Source organism: Aythya marila, assembly GCF_965140915.1.
Source record: "Aythya marila genome assembly, chromosome: Z".
NCBI lineage: Eukaryota > Metazoa > Chordata > Aves > Anseriformes > Anatidae > Aythya > Aythya marila.
In genome coordinates, this window is record NC_139080.1 from 16,228,837 (window position 1) to 16,250,064 (window position 21,228).

At 35.0% G+C, this 21,228-nt stretch overlaps 1 protein-coding gene across 1 annotated transcript in view; it reads right to left on the reverse strand.

The window, feature by feature from the left end:
• HCN1 (hyperpolarization activated cyclic nucleotide gated potassium channel 1) overlaps window positions 1-21,228 on the reverse strand; it is a gene marked incomplete at its 3' end in the record, with an annotated part of 206,757 nt that overhangs the window by 76,557 nt on the left and 108,972 nt on the right. Inside the window, exon 3 of the mRNA XM_082784316.1 lies at window positions 16,038-16,199. Within this exon, the coding sequence (XP_082640442.1) occupies window positions 16,038-16,199 (162 nt within the window). The remainder of the gene's footprint in view (window positions 1-16,037; window positions 16,200-21,228) is intronic.

Here is a 21,228-nt window from a genome sequence, read left to right on the forward strand (position 1 = left end):
ATACAAGCTATGTCCATTAGCAGTAATTTACCTGTGTCAACTAAGTTATATGCCTGTAACTCAGACATCACACTAGAATTGGGTCCTTAAATAAAATCGATTAAATATATCCATCTATACATTTTAGTATGAATACATAGCATTCATAGTTGTCCATCAGTCAGTTGTGTAATTCACTGCATCTGGCTTCAACAGTACCTTAGAATGATAGTTTGGTTAAAATCTCAGATATCAAATCACAGCAAAATACTATCTCACCATTTCAGTTTTCAAAAATGCTGTTTGAATACCACAACAAACAACCAAGGTGTCCAGTGGAAAAGCTTTGTAATGCTTATTTTTTCAAAACTTGTGTAGCGGTGAATGTACTGCCATGCAAAACATATACTTATCACAGCTGTTACTGCTAAGACTCTCTTGTTGATTCCTAAAGCTAGTAAACAAAGGCAAGGTGGTATCAGATTTGGAAGACTAACAATTTTGCTGTTATTCTAAAAATCTTAAGAAGTGCCAGGAAAACGAGTTTACATTAGGAAGTTTGTACATATGATATAAAGAAAAAAAAATGAATTGGTAAGCTCAGTGGAATAAACAGATGTCTTCAGAATCTTCTCAGCATTTCTCTCTGCTGATACGTGCACAGATAACAGATGGTGCAAATGACTCAGCACATAGTTTCAAGACCAATATGGGCAGAAAAAAAAGAAAAAAAAAAGTGTTTGGTACAGCATTTCACAGGAAAATAGGTTTGACTGGAGGAGCAATGACTATATATTATATATTTACTTTGTTCAAAGTTGTTATATGACTACTGTCATTACAGCTTATTCGTGTTTTGGTGCTATGTCTTTGGAACTAGTCATCAAACAAAAACACAGCAGCGTAACAGATCTTTGTTTTTCTTTCGATTATTTTTCTTGATGCGAAAGAAATCATTGAGTTTTTATCTGCTAATACCTTCTCCATTAAAAAAGCTGCAAGAATATCCCCCTGTGATTACCTTTTTGTGGTAAGGATTCATTATTTTCTTTGTGGCATCAGCATAGCAATTTATTAAAAGCAACAGAAGTGTAAAAATTTTTCTTAAGCACGCACCTGGTTCTTGCACATATATTTGAGTTACTATATGCGTAGGCCAGTTGCATCCAAAAGGATGGTTCACATAAGACATGTATCTGTTTAAAAGCTCATAGGGCAGGCTCAGTGCTGCTGTGTATATTGCTCAGTGCTGCTCTTAGTGCTGAGAATCTGCATCTGACCAGAGATACAATCATAAATTTTTACAGCTGTATACACATTAAGTCAAAAAATTAAACCTTAAAAATATTTTTTTTCTACTCTTTTGCATGTTTTTCATCCCACTCTGATTCATCCTTTTATCTGGTCACTATGATATCCTAACTGAACCCAAAAGACTGAAGAAAGTTCTAAATTTATTAATTCAATTTTAAATAATCTCTCATTCCAAATATATCATTCAAGTTATTTTAGTAAAAATTTTTAAAGAATCTGTACCTAAGATTTTACAAAGTTCAGAATAAAATGTTAAAAGACTACGCCAGTTTTTCCCACATGAAAAGGTAACAGTGCTATGAAACATTCTCCCACCATGGAATCTGACTAGGTGTACTTGTAATTTTTCAGAAGCTGGTGGTTTTGGCTGCAGTCAATTAATACTCTTCCACACAGCCATCTTGTGGCCATCTTGTCCTGGTTACTTAGAAGTACAGTTGTCAGGAGAGAAAACAGACCTGGGCATGTATCTACCAGTATTCATAGAGCTCCCATGCCAACGAATCAGAGATAAACTCAGACAAATACAAGTGAAAGAATTTCCCAGAATGTAGCTGCTACCCCACCTGTGGCTGTTCCACATGGAAACAGAATACAGAATGCAGGGCAGTCTTGGATTTTTTGAAAAGTTTATGTTTCAGCTTCTTTAAGTACTCATGCAGAACATGAACAGCTTCTGCAAGGTAGACATCTGGATGCTCTAGACCTTTCCTATTGGTTGTGGCTGGTTTTGTATACATTCGTTTTCAAACTTTTTAGGTGGCATAATTTCAGGTAGTGTCAGAGGCCAATGGGATGGGGTTTAACATGGCTGAGTGCCATGTCCTGCACTTCGGCCACAACAACCTGATGCAGCACTACAGGCCTGGGGGAGAGTTGCTTGAAAGCTGCACAGAGAAAAAAGCTCTGGAGATGCTGATTGATGCTCTCCTGAACATGAGCCAGCAGTGTGCCCAGGTGGCCAAAAAGGCCAACGGCATCCTGGCTTGCATTAGGAATAGTGTAGCCAGCAGGATCAGGGATGTGATCGTCCCAGGGAGGTGACTGTCCCCCTGTACTCTGCTCTGGTGAAGTCGTACCTCGAGTAGGGTGTTCAGTTTTGGGCCCCTCACTACAAGAAGGACATCAAGGCCCTGGAGGGTGTCCAGAGAAGGGCTACGAAGCTGGTGCAGGGCCTGGAACATAAGTCCTGTGAAGAGAGGCTGAGGGAACTGGGGTTGTTTAGTCTGGAGAAGAGGAGGTTCAGGGGAGACCTTATTGCTCTCTACAACAACTGAGAGGAAGGTGTGGGGAGCTGGTGGTCAGCCTCTTCTCACAGATAACCATTGATAGGACTAGAGGGAATGGCCTCAAATTGCACCAGGGGCAGTTCAGGTTGGACACTTGGAGATATTTCTTCTCAGAAAGAGTAGTCAGGCATTGGGAGGGGTTGCCCAGGGAGGTGGTGGAGTCACCGTCCATGGGGGTGTTCAAGGAAAGGTTGGACATAGTGCTTAGGGACATGGTTTACTGGGTGATATTGGTGGTAGAGGGATGGTTGGACCAGATGATCTTGAAGGTCTTTTCCAACTTTAATGATTCTGTGATTCTATGAATTTTAGTAGCAATTACTACCACTAGAAAGCATTTCCTCTTCCTTCCTTTGAATTAATGTTATTATCTAAAATAGCCCAAAATCTTTTACAAATTCTTTTTTTTTTTTTTTTTAAATAATCCAATAATCTGACAATGTGCTTTGGCTTTTGTTCTGCTCTCTCACAGCACATTCAAAGTTTCATGAAGTCACGCTATTTTTTGATCCTGAAATAAACTTTGCATCATTACTTTAAGCAAGGGACTGACTGAAACAGATACACAGTGTCCACCAAGGGGACAATATGTTGCAATTACAGTAAATACACAGTAAGTATTATGTAGTCACTGTAAGTGACTACAACAAATAAGTACATCTACAGGTTTCTATTAGATATGATTTAACTGAGCAAACACGGCTTCTCTGTACTATAAGAAAAGAAGAAAAAGAAAGGTCAAAACAATAATGAGAAAATATATAAATCCTACAAAAAACCTTTTGCAATGACAAACTGAAATGCATGAAATAAAACTGCTGAGGAGACCTAAAAATTCAGAGTGTGGTAAAGACACCATATCTCTTTTTCTGCTCTTTTCAGTTGGTGAAAGATGGATATGATGCAATGTTTACTTAACAAGCCTCGAGCACTGAATCAAATGATTTATGAAATGCTTTTACAGTGCAACCACCAAGAAAAGCTTTGGATTCTCCACAGTAGCTATCTGATAGTCAAGAACAGACAGATGATAATGTAAGCTTAATATAGCTGGGAGACAGCTGAAGGAGTGAAGTGATACAAACCTGACTTGTGACTCCACAGTATATTGCTTTACTAAAAAACTGTTAAGTAGAATCACCATTGTCATAGACAGGATTTGCAACTAATTCAGAAAAGGGAACTCTGCAGAAGGAACTGCATGTCTGCATTCTGTGAACAACTCAGACTAGACAGCAAATTATGTGAAGCATCCAATCCAAATAAAATGACAAATGAAAATAAAATGTTTTTTGGCAGTGGATATTTAGCATTCTGAGTGCTATTACCATTCTTTTTGAATCAGAGGTTTTGAAGCTGTGTGAAAACAGTGGAAAAAAAAAAAAAAAAAGAAAAAGAAAAACAACTAACTTTGTAAGTAGCAGACAACACTATTCTTAGAAAAGGATAGGAAATCTTGATATACATGTATAAATTAAAAGGGAGATAGACAGACATGCATAAAATCATAATGTTAAAATGCTTTCTCACTAACATATCAAAATACTGTCTGATTTCCCTAGAAATACTTTCATTCTTGTTCTATATACATGCATGCTCTAGCAAAATATTTTCCCTTTGTAAGTATTTAAGGAATGTGATCTTAGAAAAATTATATATATGTATTTATACATATATATATAAATGGCAGGTTACAGTAGAATGAAAAATACTAATATGTAAAATACTAATACTACTCAGAAAGGCAAATGTGTCTACATGTGGCCTGAATGTTTTAATCTGCTGAAAAATTAATCAAGGTGAGTCAATGCTTATTTCATTCTCAGATTCAGCATAAGAGTTGGTATTAGGATTCAGGAGTTCCAGTGCTTTGAAGAATAGCCTTTCCATTGCAAGGAATTCAGTTCCATATGGTGGAATTCAAATATTTTTTCTCCTTAGTCTATAGCTTTTATCATAATTTTTTTTTTTGTTTAAGTAACATAGTTTTTAGGGTAGAAATGCAGTGTTTTTAGGCATTTTTCTATATTTAGCGGGTGTTGAAAACAGCACTTTTCCTGTCAGTTTTCAATTTATTTCCTAATCTGATACCTTTGAGACTTTAGGTTACATCTGGTTAGTTTACAGTTCTTCAGGAAATTAAGTTATTAAATATCTGATCCCTTGAGGGGCTGGTCTGTGTGTTTGGTAAATCACAGTCCTACAACAAATACAACCTCCAACAAATAGCTTTTCATTATTTTGTTAGAGAGCGAAATCAGGAAGCAAAGGAGTTTTGCAGCTGACATCTTACTCTGTCTTTATGAAAAGAACAAACCTTGGTGTCAAAGTAAACACGGAGGATCTAGGTCAGATGCTTTTCTTTTTCTGAGAACTCTGATGAGTTTCACTGATGACCTGTTCTTAAATTCAAATACCCTAAAACCGCAGGTGCTTACTAGTGTTTGCAAGGTTATTAAGGTAATAAAATAACTTGAAGAAAAAATTATTTAGCAGCCTATAACCAACACACAAAATGATGTCTATTGATCTATTGATTCAAAAAAAAAAAAAAAAAAAAAAGATTTAGTGACTCACTAAAAATTAATTTATTTCCTCTACAAGAGGGTGGTTAACTTGAGTCGTAAAAAAAAAAAAAAAAAAAAAAAAAAAATCCTAACTTTAGGGTACCAAGTATTCATGCTTTGAGGGAGAAGGAAGGGGAACATTCCTCTCGTCTTTTAAAGCTCTTCCACAGCACTTGAAGGACTTACAGAGCACCCAAGTGGCCTCATAGCATTCTCCTAAGATGTGCTGAGTTTCCATGCCCCAGTCAAGCCTCTAAAAACAGATTTTGTCTGTTTTCTGATACAATCATGAGTTGAAATCCACTGGGAGCCTTAATTAGTAGGCAAAAGTGATGATCATCGTCTTTTGCCTTCCCTGTCACAACATTGAAGTTCTCTGAAACTCACTGAAACTCATAAACGTTTGAGTTTGAATACCCGGTACAGTGAATTAAATTTTGGAGAAAGCTGTATTTCCTTTAATTCTGTCCAATGTCTGGGTAGCTTCCTTTTTCTGTTTCAAGGTATAGCTCTATAGCTGTCTCTCAGCTCACTTTAAGACATGAGAAATCATGCCCTGGGGAGGGAGTGTGACTACTGTGTCTCCATAGAGCTGGCAGCCCATGCCCGTGCAAGCACTTTGGGGCACTCTCTGGTAAACTCAATGCCAGTGCAGGGCACAGCAGGAGGGACTCCAAACTGTGGGCAGTGAGGCAGGCTCTGAAACCACTACAGTATAGCAAAGTCACAATATGATGACACTGCATCCCTGCGCCCCACTTCCAACCTAACTAAATCAGAAGAAATACACATTGATGCTTGTTAAATACCAGCTCTAGCTCCAAAAGTCTCTTAGCTGCAAATTTCTGAAAAGTGGTAAGATGCTAACGGAAACTCTCTGCTCTGTTGCTTGCTTTGGTTTGATCTTCCGGAGGCATCTGCTCTGGGGACGAAAATGCTCTGACTCAGATGGGTAACAATGAAGCAGGTGACCCAGCCCAAAGGAGAAACCCTGGGAAGAGGTCAGTCACGAGAGGTTATGATTGATGTTTGAGGGAGAGAAGAACAGGAAGAACACCATGATCCTGAGCAATGGACGATGAACAGGCTTAGTAATGGTGCATCTCATTGACTGTTATTTATATGCAAGTATCTACAGTGACCTGTGGCCCAATTTGTCCTGACTCTTGCTAGAGAGAATGAACAGTAACAGAAGAAAGCATAATAAAATTTAACATCACCTGATTTCAGTTACTTAACATCAATGACTAAGTCAGCTGTTGAGTCTGCCTAAGCTACCTAAACAGAAAAAAATAAAAATAAAAATAATAAAAAAAAAATTAGACTCCTATAGATGGTGATTTAGAGTAGTAAGTTAATTCAGGTGCTGTTTATCACCTCCAGGGGAGATTTTTTCTCTCTCAACCATCTGTATCAGGAACCTATTCAGCTAAAACCACCTCCATTAGGTCCCTGAGCTCCCCTGTTGAGTGTGCCTTTGTTTTCATGGAAGGAGATGTCCCACATCTATTCTTGCTCCTACCCAGTGAAGAAACTAAAATTCCTCAAAACACTCTTCTCTCTCAAGCTATGATTTTATTTTATAAACTTTGTTTTTGCTCTTAAAATTGAATCTGACATTTGGATTGGGAATCAAGTTTGCCAGTATGGGTAGTGGCTAAGAGATGTCAGTTGGGCTCTGTGGGGGTGGCTGGAAATTTGTCTAGGTGAATTCAGTTCTAGCACAGCGGCTTTAATGTAAGCATATTATAATCAGATGGTATAATAAACCACATACAGGAGCAATAAAGGCATCTAATGAGAACACAAGAATGCTCAAAACACAAACTTAAAAATTGCTCCATTATAGGTATTATAGCATTATACAGCACACAGCACACAATATGAGTTCTTGGACTCGGGCCGTAGCATTCGCATCTTGAAGACATGGCATTTACTCTGCCTAAAAAGGCTTAGAAGGATGTTAAATTGGAAATAACTTAAACACTTGATTGGAAACATTTCTTAATGGAAGCTTCATATTTGCTGGACACCTGCTAAATCTGAAAGAATCTTTATCTGAAAAATCTGATCACTGTCTACATATCTATTGCACATTTATGTATGATCAAATGAAGTCTTTATTACTCTTATTTGATTGAAACAAAATAATCAAACAATTCACTTAAGAGCAATTCAGTTCAGTTTGCCTTGACCCCAATACTGTGTCAATATTTGGTTTTAATATTTGTGTTAATAAATCTAGGCAGACACATACCTCAGAAAAAGGAAAGCATTATGTATGGCAGAAGGTATTAATAGCGATAAGTAATAATTTATTTCTACTGCAGCATGTTCTGCATGCTCCAGGTGCATAGATACAGACAAGTTTTAGCTTACCTTCATACAGAAACAGTTGCATAATTCCAACCAAATCTTACAAAGATTAAAGTTCTTATTTCACTGAAATTAGTTTTAAAATTGAATTAAATTGAATATAATTTCATATAACATTTTTTTTTTCTTCTTCTGTACTTTACACTTGAAGTTCCTTTCTATTTATTTTTAAGAGGACAAGTTTTAGTTCTGTTCTTTGTTATTAAAGTAACTAATAGGTGCATTAGTGATTGCAGTGCTGGAAGAAAATCTGACTACTTCTGAGTTTCAGCACAGCCCTTTTGTGAATTTCTTGAAGCTAACATGCAAGTCTTCCTTAGAAATATAATATAAACACCAGCTGGAAACACCCAGATGCAAAGAACACAATTCTTTATATATGTATAATTGTGTTTTTCAGATCCAACCTTTAGAATTAAGGAACAAAACCAGTCTATGGAAGGAATGACATCAGAGGAATTTTAAAAGTAAGAAAACAACAAGCTTTGATACACCAGAGAAATCCTTCAACTTTTATTCACAACAACTTTGTATACATCAAGTACATATCAATTTTGTATTTCCTCAAATCATGTTGAGATTGGTGTGCTGGGTCATAGTTTAAAAATAAATAAATAAATAAACAAACACTTCTGCTTCAGTTATTTAATTTCTATTAAAACTGTCTCATTCTCTTTCTCCTTCCCACTTTTTTTTTTTTTCCTTCTTCATTCAACTAATGTGATTTAGGGTTAGTTTATTTTATTGATCTACAGAATGTAGTCAGTTATGAGCAGTTACACTTCTATATCTGAAAACAGATGCCATTTCCAGGATGCAATTCCTCATCAGCATTTATATGTTATCATATCTATAAACAGCTGGTTTGAAAAGATAGTGATTATAAAAGCCTAAGGGGACCTCATCCATGCATATTCATAAACTCAGGCCTGTCAGAATAAGTCTTTCACTACTTCAGTTAGATGTGAAAGAATATGCAGCAGCAGGAAGGTATTATTGCAGTGGTAAAACCACAGTAATCAATATCAGAGAAAAACAACTAAAAGCACGTTTAATATATTCTGTGCTGTATCTGTGGTTAATATACTGAGGGACAGAAAGCCAGCAGATGAATTTTATGGGTTATGACAACTTACAAAGAGATGTTTAAATAGGTCCAAAAATTCTTGAGCCAAATCCATTCTTAGTTAGTGAAAATCTAGCATTTGTGCTTATTGTCCATGAGTGAACCATTCCAGTGTGATCTTCTCTTTTCACGAATCTGAATTAAACTCATATTTCATTCCCACTGAAGATTTCCATCATACACTATAAAATTTATTTCTGAACATCTGGAAACGGCTGTTCAAATTATACCACAGAGTCCCATATATATTACTCTGTCAACATTTAATGGAGTTTAAATTTGGCACAACTTTCCTATTTTTACTATCTAACTTACCTATTTTTACTATTAGGGATAAGCAGAGAGATATTGGGGATTACTGCCAAGGATGATAAAAAATTGGTGACATGTCTTTACTCCTGATTACTACTCAGCCACTTTCTGAAAAACTGAACTACTAGTCTGAATAGACTCTGCTCAGAAATAACACTTCCAAACAGAAAGCTGTTGAAAAAGTATCATGCAAAGTTCTTTCTGCCTATATTATCCTAGATAATACTTTTTTGATAATATACACTACTCTCAAAGTGTTAGGCTACCCTCAAACACAAGCTAACTTCTTCCTCCTCCAAATACAAAAGATGAAATAATACACCGTAATGTGATTTTGCTCAAAAATAGTGAAAAATTACAAAAATATTTTATGGAAATCCAATGCAAAAATTACATTCTCTTATTTTATTACAGATTAAGGCATCTTAGATTCAAATGACACATGAGTTGAACTGGAAAAGGTACATGAATCATCTGTGAAGAACATGGAAACAATTTTCTTGCCTCATTCAAATGACAAATAATATCTTAGCTTGATGTTTACCAAAGAGATTGCTTCAAAGCATTTATCTGAATGTACTCAAAGCATTTATCTGACCGTACTGTATTAGCGGTATTGCAAAACTTAGGTAAAATTGTGATAATGAAGTAGACCTGACAGTATCCATCTCTCTCTACTCCAATACTACACACATGAGATGGTCATAAGCTTTTAAAATAAAATCCAGCCATTCAAAACAAAGAGAAAGAAGATACCAAGGTAATTTCAATAATATTTTCTGGCAGTTTTATAGTAGTTCCTTAAAACAGATACTCAGCAATATTTTAATACTAAGATTGGTGTTCCTCCTACACAAGAGAAAAAAAAAAAAAAAAAGAAAGAAAAAAAAAACCACTCTAAATTACAAAAATTATAAAAAGTGTTATGTGGACAAGTGTCAAAATCTCAAGTGTCTGAAGTATGAAAGTGATGCATGAAAGTTCAGAATTACATGAGCTAGAACTTTAGAACAGTTTGACTTTTCTAAATAAGGCAAAATGTAGGCATTCTAAATGCCACAAGTTCAGGTGGCCAATTTTTATTTCTGTCTAATTGCATCTCAGTGGGGACTTCTGTCCAGATGTACTTTTGTTATCAGAATGAGTCAAGTGCTGAATAGTCATGTACAGGAAGTTTAAAATTGATATGGCAAAAACGCTCACTTAGAAGTAGCAAAATTAGTACTCTTGAGAAAACCTGATTGTAATACATCTGAAATGACCTCTTGGCAGTAATATGCAGCTAGCGCAAAGCCAATTATCTTTACGCAATCTTAAAACACACAGATCAAGAAGTGCATATTAACATAGATTTACATGGAAAAAAATGTTGAAGAGCAGATGTATATAAATGGTATTCATCTGGTTTTATCTACATCTGGATTTATTCTGGGAAGCCTTCTATGGCATAGATATTCCAAGTGTTCAGTGTTTGGATATTCCAGCAACCCATGAAGAGCTACTTCAGAATAACCTATCCACAATAATATGTTTGTTCAACCTGGAACAAACATATATCCACATGGAGATAAACACGTATTGTCAAATTTATACAGACAAGGCAAAATAGCCAGCCTTCCTGAAACAAACGGAGTGCATTCTTTTACAACACAGAAGCTGCATTTGACTACAAAGTGCATATAATTCTTCCTGAATATTTATTCTGGGGCACATGGCAGGTAGAAGGTTCTAAAATATGACAGGTCCATCTTACATTTCTGCTTTAGTTTTATTGTTGTTGTTGTTTTGTTTTGTTTTTTAAGAAAAAAGAAATGGCTAAGGCATGCATTATGATGTTTATTATTTTTCCTTAGTATGTCTACCGAATGCAACAATAGAATTAACCATATTACATGCCGTTTCTTGTATTTGTTCAAAATTAAGTTTTCAATAAACTATTTCCTAATATACAATTTATCACAAATCCCTTTACAATATACTTCAGAATTAACACTCATGAGTTGGGCTGATTGTCATAGGGGAAAACATGGGACTTAAATCTTGATGATAAAGGGGTAAATCCCTCCTTGAATCCACATCTGGATAACTTCCTACTAGCTTACATGATAATGAAGAAATTGTGTGGAAATAAGTTGGTATCTATTAGGTTCACCAATCTGAATTTGCATGCTTCTTTTAACTGTTTCATTATTCTTATCCTGTATAAGAAAGGGCAGCTTTCTATCTGAATGAAACAGAGGCACATCAGGTAGCCAACTAAATCATTACAGAAGTTGTCCTCTTTAGAACCTATTAATACATCAGTAGCACATTGTTAGCACTTAAAAACATAGGTCTGAATTTAGATCCTTGCTCTGTAGCATTGAATTTCAGTATCTACTAAAATAACTATCCCTACCATCAATACTTCAACATCGAGTTTAAAGTATTTCAGTGACAATAAAGTACAGTAGAAGAGCTTATGACAGTACTTGAGTTCATAATGCTAAACTATTTCCAAAGCTATGGGGGGGGGAGAGGGGGGAGGAGGAGGGTGCTTGGGAAACCTCTTCTGAAGGACTACTTTCAGTTTTGTCTCAGTTGCAATCCAAGTATTCATGGATAACCTGCATGCTTGCATTAGTATTAAATTTTTATGAAGCTTTAGGCCACCGTGTAAATGATTTTGCGCCTTTATTTTTAAAATGTGAAGGTTCTACTTTTCAATTAGCTCATGATATTAGCACAATGAGCTCCAAATGATAACCTGGGAACCCATCAATGTCATAAGTAATTTTAAGTTAGTGGCTTCACGATCACAGAGTACAGAATTTGAAATTGTAAACCAGTGCATTTCTGCTACAAACAAACAGGATTTGAAAGATGAAGATAATATAACTTGAATGAGAAGATTAAAAAAAAAAAAAAAAAGTAAGTATTTAGTGGAACAAATGAGTACAATTTTGGGGTTAAGAAACAGCAGCCATGATGGAAATACAGTGCAGATGCTGGGTTGGACCACAGTAACTTGCCTTCTACTCAGAATCAATTTACTGTCAGCAGTAACTAAGACAATGAACAAAATAGAAATAAAGAAATATTTAAAAAAAATACGAGGCACGTGAAAATTTCTTTTATGTAAGAACATCATAAATCTACTGTCAAAAATACTAAAGACTTTTGGTACTTTTGGTAATAATAGATATTACACTAAGGCAAGAAGGTAAGAACAAAAAGTTATTATTATTCCCATTAGTATGGGTGTTCTACGCCAGCAAAGATGGATGACATCCTAACCTATTAGAGAACATTAAAAACAAACAAACAAACAAACAAAAAACATATGCCAAAAGCTAAGTGATCTTCCTAAAGCCTCAGCCATTGTTATAAAAATGAGAATGTGATTTGTTTTCCTCTTCACTGATCATGGCACATGACGTTAAATCAACAGTGTCCTCAGCTACCCCATTTCTTTGGTACTTTCTAGCTTGCTGTAAAACTTTGGTACTGCAGTTAACACATGGCTTCAGTCTACATTAAGCATACCTTGTCATTTAGCACTGCATGTCTACAACATTTTCCTCTGTAGTTTCTGACAGAGTCAAATCACATTAACTAATATCCTGAGCTAATATATTTTTAGGCCTAACACTGGATTTTATGACCTGTTTCACCCACTGGTACAGGACACAAGCAGTTACTTTATCCCATCATCTTGAATGGGAAGTGAGCTGACCTCAAAAACTGGGTCAGGACTGTGTAAGAGAGAGCAATGACTGAGTACTGAACAATGGCACATCCTGGAAGAGTATTATTCCAATTTACATTCCCAAAACATGGGTAACTTAGTCCTAAGAATGTCAGTTACATAATGTTACTATTAGTACTACCATATTTCCAAATTATATTGTAAATAGAGCATTTATCTGAATTGGGCAATTCCTGCTTCATTAATATTTTAATCAGAGTCAGTCTCAGAACAGTAATCTTTTAACTGTTCCTAGAAGCATTTGCTATAACTAAATCAATAGACATACATAAATATATAACTATAAAATACATTAGTGTAGTATTATATCTCATGAGATCCTAAGTGCCTCCAGTAATCAGATGATTCCCATATGTTCCATGTTTACTAGGCATCCAATTTAAGATCATGGGATTTGATTTATATGTGTATTTATTACTTGTCACTGCAAATGAAGTCAAGAGGAATCTGTGCTTTGAACATGAATCCACAACATCTTGACACATAATAAAAAGTTACTCAAAACATTTGTGAAACACTAAATAATATTTTCCACATAATGATCAAATGCAGAAAAAAATAACGAGTAAATTATCTGTTTAATGGCTAACCACAGGGTTGAAGGTGATAAACTGATACATTATCCAAAAAAAGAAAACTGAATATTGAATACAGTAACTCATCAAGTGACTGCAATCCATTCCTTATGCTCCACTAAGTAAAACAGATCTTACTGAAGTATTACTGAAAACTGAATAATTGAAAATGGTGTTAATTAATAAGAAATGCTGACAATTAGTTCTATGTGTGTGTATACAAAAACTAAACTATTTTTGTATATATATTTTTTGTTTTTGTTGGTTTTGTATATATTGCCTTATATATTATTTTATATTGTATATTATTGGTTATGTATATATTATATATATATGTTATCATAATTCTCAGAGCATTAGAATTCATGACCATTTCCTACATTTATGAATTTCCCTATTAATCATTCATTTAAACCATTCATTTTGCAATGGGAAGGACCTACAGACTCTACAGAAGAAATTTGCAAATTATTTTCACTTCAATGGTAATACCACCAGAGATAAGGATCTTAAGTTTAACTTCTGATTTTCCTTTCCCCTGAGCAAATGATACAACACAAGGGAGAGTTAATATAATGCAAAATCCCTCTTCTCCAAATCTAAAATCCAAAAAGACAACAACTGAGTTTAAAGCAATTCAACGGCAAGGACAGTAAGAAGATGCCAAAACAAAGAAACCAGAGTACCTGAAGCATTCTTGCTGTGCAAACTTGGCTGACTGCCATGAGAAATGCCAGCAAAGCAAGCCCTTTCCAAAAACTTTAGTTACTTTTGGCTTTTAAAACACTCAGCCTTCAAGTTAAATTCTATACTTCTCTGATAGATTTTTATTTGACTAAAGCAACTTTATACATGAAAAATCTGGCAATCTTATGTAAATAAGATTAAAGGACCATATGTCCTAACGATACATCTGATGATTGCAAATATAGTCAAGTAAACAGAGGTTGTGGACCTTCAGACACTGTTACTCAAGGACTAACGTGCCTTTCAGATTTTGCCATAGGTAATAGGAAATGTAAGAGCAAACTTTCAATAAAACAAAAACTCATTTACTGCAAGGGATGCTTTATTGCAGGCATGTTGTGTTTAAATGGCCAGATGGCATCAGTGGCAAAAATGTCATCTCTACTTGCTTAGAACCTCTGTCCCGTGTAAGGCCTGGACATAACTGCTCATCATTTGGGACTTTCATACAGGGTTTTTTTTGTAATTCTCTTCAGGTAAAAGCAAACACAAAATGAAGAATTGGGGGTTCTACAGATTGACAGGAGGGGCTCTCTGCAGCTTTCTGGTTTTGTGCCATTGACTCTGTTGAAAGTTTTACTCCTAATTTTCTAAAGAACTACTGGCTCTGACTCTGAGGTATGATAAATCTGTTTGGTTGAAAGCACAGCTTTCTAAGGTGAAATGTAGTTCTTACATAAGAGAGAGAATTTAATAGCTAACTGTTCCTGCAAGTGTACCTTTAAAAGGTAAATACTTCAATTGACCATAATCCAAGGCTTACTCCTTTTCACTCTCTAGCATGATTTTTATCTAGATCTTTAGCAAGCTGGTAGAAAATGTACCCTTTCTGAAACTGAATGAAAGATGTTATGAAGCAGAGCCCAGAATGCAGCAGAATGCAAAGACGTGCCAGTCAGCATCCCGGTGACCTACTTTTATTATAGCAATTCCAATTTTGAAGATATGTCGCTTTTTTTTTTCTTTTTTTTTTTTTTTTAAAAAAAGCTGCACAATGAGGTGTCAGCAAACATGCTGCTTATCATTAAAGATTGTCATTCAATGACTGCAAATGCTTGTCTGTATGATTGACAATGTTAGTCACCAAGCTCCCACAGTAATGTGCAGTATCACTTTCCTAAAGGAATAAATACTGTTATGTTTCTACAATAGAAATATGTGGCACTGGGCAAGTTGCCCATCTACAGTAAAGATGTCTTTTTATGTATTATAAAGTTGTAGAAACTGGAGAGATGCATGTTTTCAGGAGGTCAATGAGACAGTTGCTTGGGGCTTTTTCTGTTTGTTACAGGCACATTTCAACAACTTATTCAGTGTCCCTCCAATGAAAAAGATCTACCTGATTCTTCATCTGACTTAATATAAAACATTTAATTCTTTATAGCTACTGATCTTTACGGCACAAGTCGAACAAGCAGAATATCATTACCCTTCCTTATAAATTCTCATGGACAAATTCCATGTCTTCAACTGACTGTTCACACACACAAAAGTACCGAACCACAGAATTAAATCTGTATTTTCCTTTATTTTACTCAGCAAAAAAAAATCATGTTTACATTTGGAACAACTTGGTAATGGGTTTAATAACATGACCAAGAAGTTATTTACAAAACAAACTGAGAACAACTTTAGATGAAAACAAAATAGATAATATACTTTCTGGAGCATTGTGAAACTAGAACCTAAGCTGAAAGCACTGGTGAAGTGAGTGTTTCTAAATCTCTTTGGTGACTTTTTTGAGGATTGAAGATTAAGAAATTAAATGCCCTCAAAACAGAAAATATTTTCTGTTTCATTTACTGACAAGGAGTCAGTATGATTTTGTCAGTGATGAGGGCTACAAAACTAACCTTCATCAATTAGCAAGCAAACCAATAAAATAACTTTGAATAAGTTGCATAGCAGTGTATTATTAGGCATGTATTTTTACACTTAAGCCCAATATTAACTGTTTAGATATATAAAGTTTAGAAAGCACAATGAAAAATGAACAATACTTACAACCATACCGTTTAGGGACACCCAGCAATCTGGTGGGAAATCCTGGAGCAATGGTACTAAAAACTGAAGACAACCATCCCAGTGGCAAAGCAGTAACATCATTCCAATCAGATTAAAGATTCTCACCACAGCACTGGCCAGATCATATGTCATGTGGAAAATCTGTAGACAAAAATTACAGATGATTGATGAGATGCAAATCAGAAATGCAAATTATTCATTTCTCATCAAAAGAAAGCATCATCATCCTGAAGTTCTAAGGAGGTAGAGAACTTTCAATAAATTCATGTCTGGGGGCACAGGGTTGTACTGACACACCTGACACTTGGCTACATGCCATGATTACATAAGCTGGTAAAAAGTGCTGGTGGTCAGTAGTCACCAACTGAAGTACTTTCTTAAAGCCCTCAACTTCCTTCAATTGAGCAAATGTCACACACACACATATAAATAAACAAATAATTAAATAAATGACAGAAAGCTTGCTAAAGGTAGTGAAACCAATGCATGTATGCTAATTGGGTGTCTAAATATTCACAAAGTTGTGGGAGATATAAATTCAATGACCCATTCAGAATAGCTTCACTTCCGCATTCCTTGTTTTCTTAAAACCAACACAATTTAACTGAAGAAGCTATATAAATAGTTTTACATCTGTTTGGATTTCTGCACTGTTAATACCAGTTTGACATGCAAACTGATATAGAAGTATCTCATTGCTCCTTATCATTGGCAATTTTTCTAAAATAATGAGAATCCTGAAACACCATAGTAGCCAAGGTTAGATCAAACTAATATTTGGATTTTTCCATTGTTGAAAAAAAAAAAATGCATCTGCATGGACTCTTACAGTAAAACTAATATATTTATATACACTTTTAAAAACAACACAGACATTTTGAAGTTTGTCATGGGCATGTTTGTTGTACAGGACTGGCATGAACAGCAACAATCTGTTGCCAAAGAGAATGGAGAAAAAACATTGTATTTAGCACTTTTCTTCTGTATTGCTTTTGAAGCACTTCCAAATTAGAAATACAGGCACAATTTTTACTTATTCCAGAAGTCAGTTAACTTAAGGTAAATATGATTTATTTCAATAAACATAAAATGTCACCATTCAGGTGTTCAGTTTAGAAGATGAAGAATGTTCTGTTGGTATTTCATGGAATTTTAAGTTGAAATGTTCACTTAACTATATACATAGACAAATGAAATCAGAGCCTGTAGTGCTAAAAACATCAGATTGCTAGAAGCAGACAGCCTGAACCATTGTATACGTGAAGAAAAGGCAGCAAAATAACCCAGGTATGTGAAGAGACATCACCAGCAACACTGATGGGCTGTACAAATTATTAGACATTATTATTGGATCAAATAATAAAACTGCAGATCAGCAGCAACACTGGCTGTTCCAGTTAAGCTTCCTGTCCATTTTTCACAATGTAAATGATCCTCTTATTTCACCGTCCCAGTCTCTCATCTCATTGATGACACAGCAATGCAACCCCAGGCACTGCAGTTTGAGATCAGCTTGTATAATCATGACCCTCCTCTCTGTCTTTACAAACCAAGCATCATCAAAACTGAAACTCCAAAAGAATCCATGTATGCAAGAAGGAATTATTGTATCCTTCTGCATAGCTAAACTGAAAGCAGCAATTAAGTACCCATACTGCACATAAGTGCAAGTACAAATATGGAGAACATGTCAACGTTTTCAGTTAGGTAAGCATTTTCTGTTAGTGGGAGTTTGTCTTTTTTTTTGAAAATGATTGCACATTTTTGCATCCGCAAATGCAAAACCTACATAGCAGAAACATAGATCAGGCATTAAATTTGTGTGCAAAACATTGTTTCAAGCTAGGACATTTTAAGAGAACATTTTCCAAACCCCAGCTTGATACACTTTGAAAACACATGCTTCTAGAATTATTTAAAATACTATGTCTTATCCAAACACCATTGAGTTACTGTCAAAATTGAGAAGATGAAACTGATATTTAGGAGAATATGTACATGTAAACGGGAATAAACAGAAAAGTGTTGCCATTACAAATTGATATTGTTTAGAAAAGTATTTATGTTACAGATATTTTAATAGCTACACTTTCAATAGCAAGATACTAATCAAGAGAGTAAGGTGGTGGGACTGAAGTAATTTTATTCAGAAGATATGAAACAAATAACAAGGAGTACTGCTGAGTTGGAACAGTAACTAACTATGAGTTTCTTTCAAGTTATACTATACTCACATGGTTATTTTATTAAATGTTAAAAGAGCAGATAAAGTCCTGATCACATGAAAAGTCACAAAAAGAGTTTTTTTCAGGCAAAGCAGGATTTCCCCTGATTTTTTTCTGAATATTTTTCTGCAAAACTCTAGAAGACCAGACAGAAATACTACGTATTTTCCACAGAGAGCATAACTTCACCAGCAATTTTCTGTTCCTCCAGAAAAAGGAAGTTATACTATCTGTACATTATGGCTGGGTGAAAATCAAAGGCCATCTCAGTTTCCCCTGTAGCATTCTCATAGTGCCTCAAGCTTCCCATTTAACTGTACTGAAAGAGGATACTGAGTGCTCTATAAAAATGGGTCACAACCAGAGCTAAGCTGAGCACAGACATCTTCATTTCTATGTTTAGTTAGAGAACTTTTTTGAAAACATGCACCCTAAGAGTTTGTGATAAGCAGGGAAAGATCTGGTTCTGTGAAACTGCTCAAAGTCCATGAAATAGTACTTGCACAAACTTAAAGACTCCTGCATCCTTCTCCTACCTCTGTAACTATTTGTAACTTGCCTAGGCTTAGGCAAGATGACAGATTGTGCAAGTATCCTGTGATCATAGCTGCATAAAAATGATCACTCTGTGTCTTGGATGAAGCCCAGTTTTTGGCATCAATTCAGATTGCAGAGATGGTATGATCTGTGAAGCGCTTATCTTGATATAGAATTTTCATTATTTTAAGGCATTTGTGCTAGTACATTTTTATTTCAAATTTTAGAAGCTTCACACCATTTAATTGGGTAATGTGTACTGAAAAAAAATAATATGCAGGTGAATGGATTTGTATATGTATTTATTCCAGAATTTCAGGGATCTTGCCTAGCTCTTATGGATATATTACTTCCTGCCTACCCTGTGAAACTGTGTGATGACTCAGTAAAGCTTCCCAAATGAGCCATTAGAATGAGGATACGGAAAGAAACAGTACAAAGGAAGACTAATATTCAAACCAAATAGCTGGAGCACAGAGTTCAATCTAAAGTGCCTTGATGAATCAGCGAGGTCTTCTGATGGGTTTGAGTTTTGCAAGGACTTTGCTATCTTGCAGTCTATGATTGACTAACTCATTTTTCCTTCAAAGTAAGCAGCATCTGCCTCTTTGTTATCAGAATGCCTTTGCAGTAATAATCACACACTGTAGGAACAATAACTTCTTGAAAATTACGTGAGAAACCACATCTAATAAGGGAAATGTTTGTAACAGTCAGCATCTGACACCAACACCTTCTAACACTTCCGACACCTTTTCACTCAAGAAATATCTCCTCTGCAGTTTAGCATGAAGATCAGTAAGTATTATTAAAAATGCAGGAACATGTTATGGATATTATCTGGATCGCTTAATGTGGTAACATGATATTAGCATTTCCATCATACCAACAATTAATTGTGGCATTTTATTGCTCATCTTTTGCTTATATAGCCCAACAGTTATTGCTTAGATAGTCTAATAGTTAGGGAGCCCATTCTAATAACTGTGATAATTCTGTATTACAGAGAAAAAAAATCCTAAATCCTAAGAAAAAAACCTTGTGTGTCTTGAAATAACCTTTTAATAGCTCTGTGTATTCTAATCAATCTTCAGTAAATAAAAGCTGTTTTCTTTTTTGGAAATAAAATTACCACGGAAATATGTGTTTGGTTAAATAAATAAATAAATAGATATTTTTATACCTAAAGCCTACACTGTAAGTAAGCAGTAACATTTGTTCATGGTAATGTATTGACATTTCTACATTTGAAGGGGGAGGGCTCTTTGTTAAATAATAGTTAAACTAACCTCTGGACTGAAGTGATATTTAATAATTAATGTTTTTCCATGAGGAACTGATCATGATACATGGAAACAGTAAGTGGTAAGAAAGTCATATTTTTATCACATTTTCTTTTTGTAATTAAAAAGTACATTCATGACTTAATCCTTCCTAAAAGTCTTAGGAGATGTGTAAATGTGTGTTTTTTAAGAAAGAAACTGGAGCACAGAAAGCTAACACCACTTATTTGCCCATCTGCAGATCATCCAGCAGGGCAGAAGAAGGACCTCAGATGGATTCAGCTTGGTTTCACAGCACAGGTGTGCTATACATCGCAGTCATATGTCTGTATGAATGGATGCCTTACTAAGACAATGTTCATAACAAATGTATTCAAACAGAAGCATTTAAAAGTTAGACTATTAAACACGTTACTCAAGTGTCTATATATCAGTAGTCTGGTTATCACTCAGCATTCACCATCCATAAACAAGCAGGACTTGCAGCTATAAAACACATTTGAAAATCTGATCACTTTGTTTAGACTTCTAAGTATGTACCTGAATATTCAGCATAACCACCAAGAGGTGCAAATTTTGGATAAAAGATTTCCAAAAAAGTGACTTTAGAGACATGAGATTACTGCAAAAGAGAAAAAAAAATCCTTAGAGGACTAATCTTTTCTATATTATTATTCCACATAACAGGAAATCAGGAAATACTTAATACATATCACTTCTTTTTGTTTACTACTCAGTTTAATTTCAGTTTCAGATTATACTTTTTATGTTTATTTTTTTTATTATTATTATTTTTTATTTCCGGTAATACTGTTACTGCTCATAATTTCCACACACTTCAAAAATATGCTTAATAATAAATTTTGGTTCACTTCTGAAAGCTCATAATTTCTTCCTATATTATTATTATAGCTTTTTCTCAATACCATGGAAACACAGAATTTTTCCCTAAAGAACTGACAGTGCCCCTGACAGTGGCTGAAATGTAACCAGAGATTAACTGGTTTTAATATTTTAGCAAAACTTTGCTCACAAAAAATAAGAAATTGCTCAAGAAGTTTGAGTTCATGTGTTTTATCTCAGCTTTTACTCACACTTTATTAATGAGTCTCTTGATTCCCATGT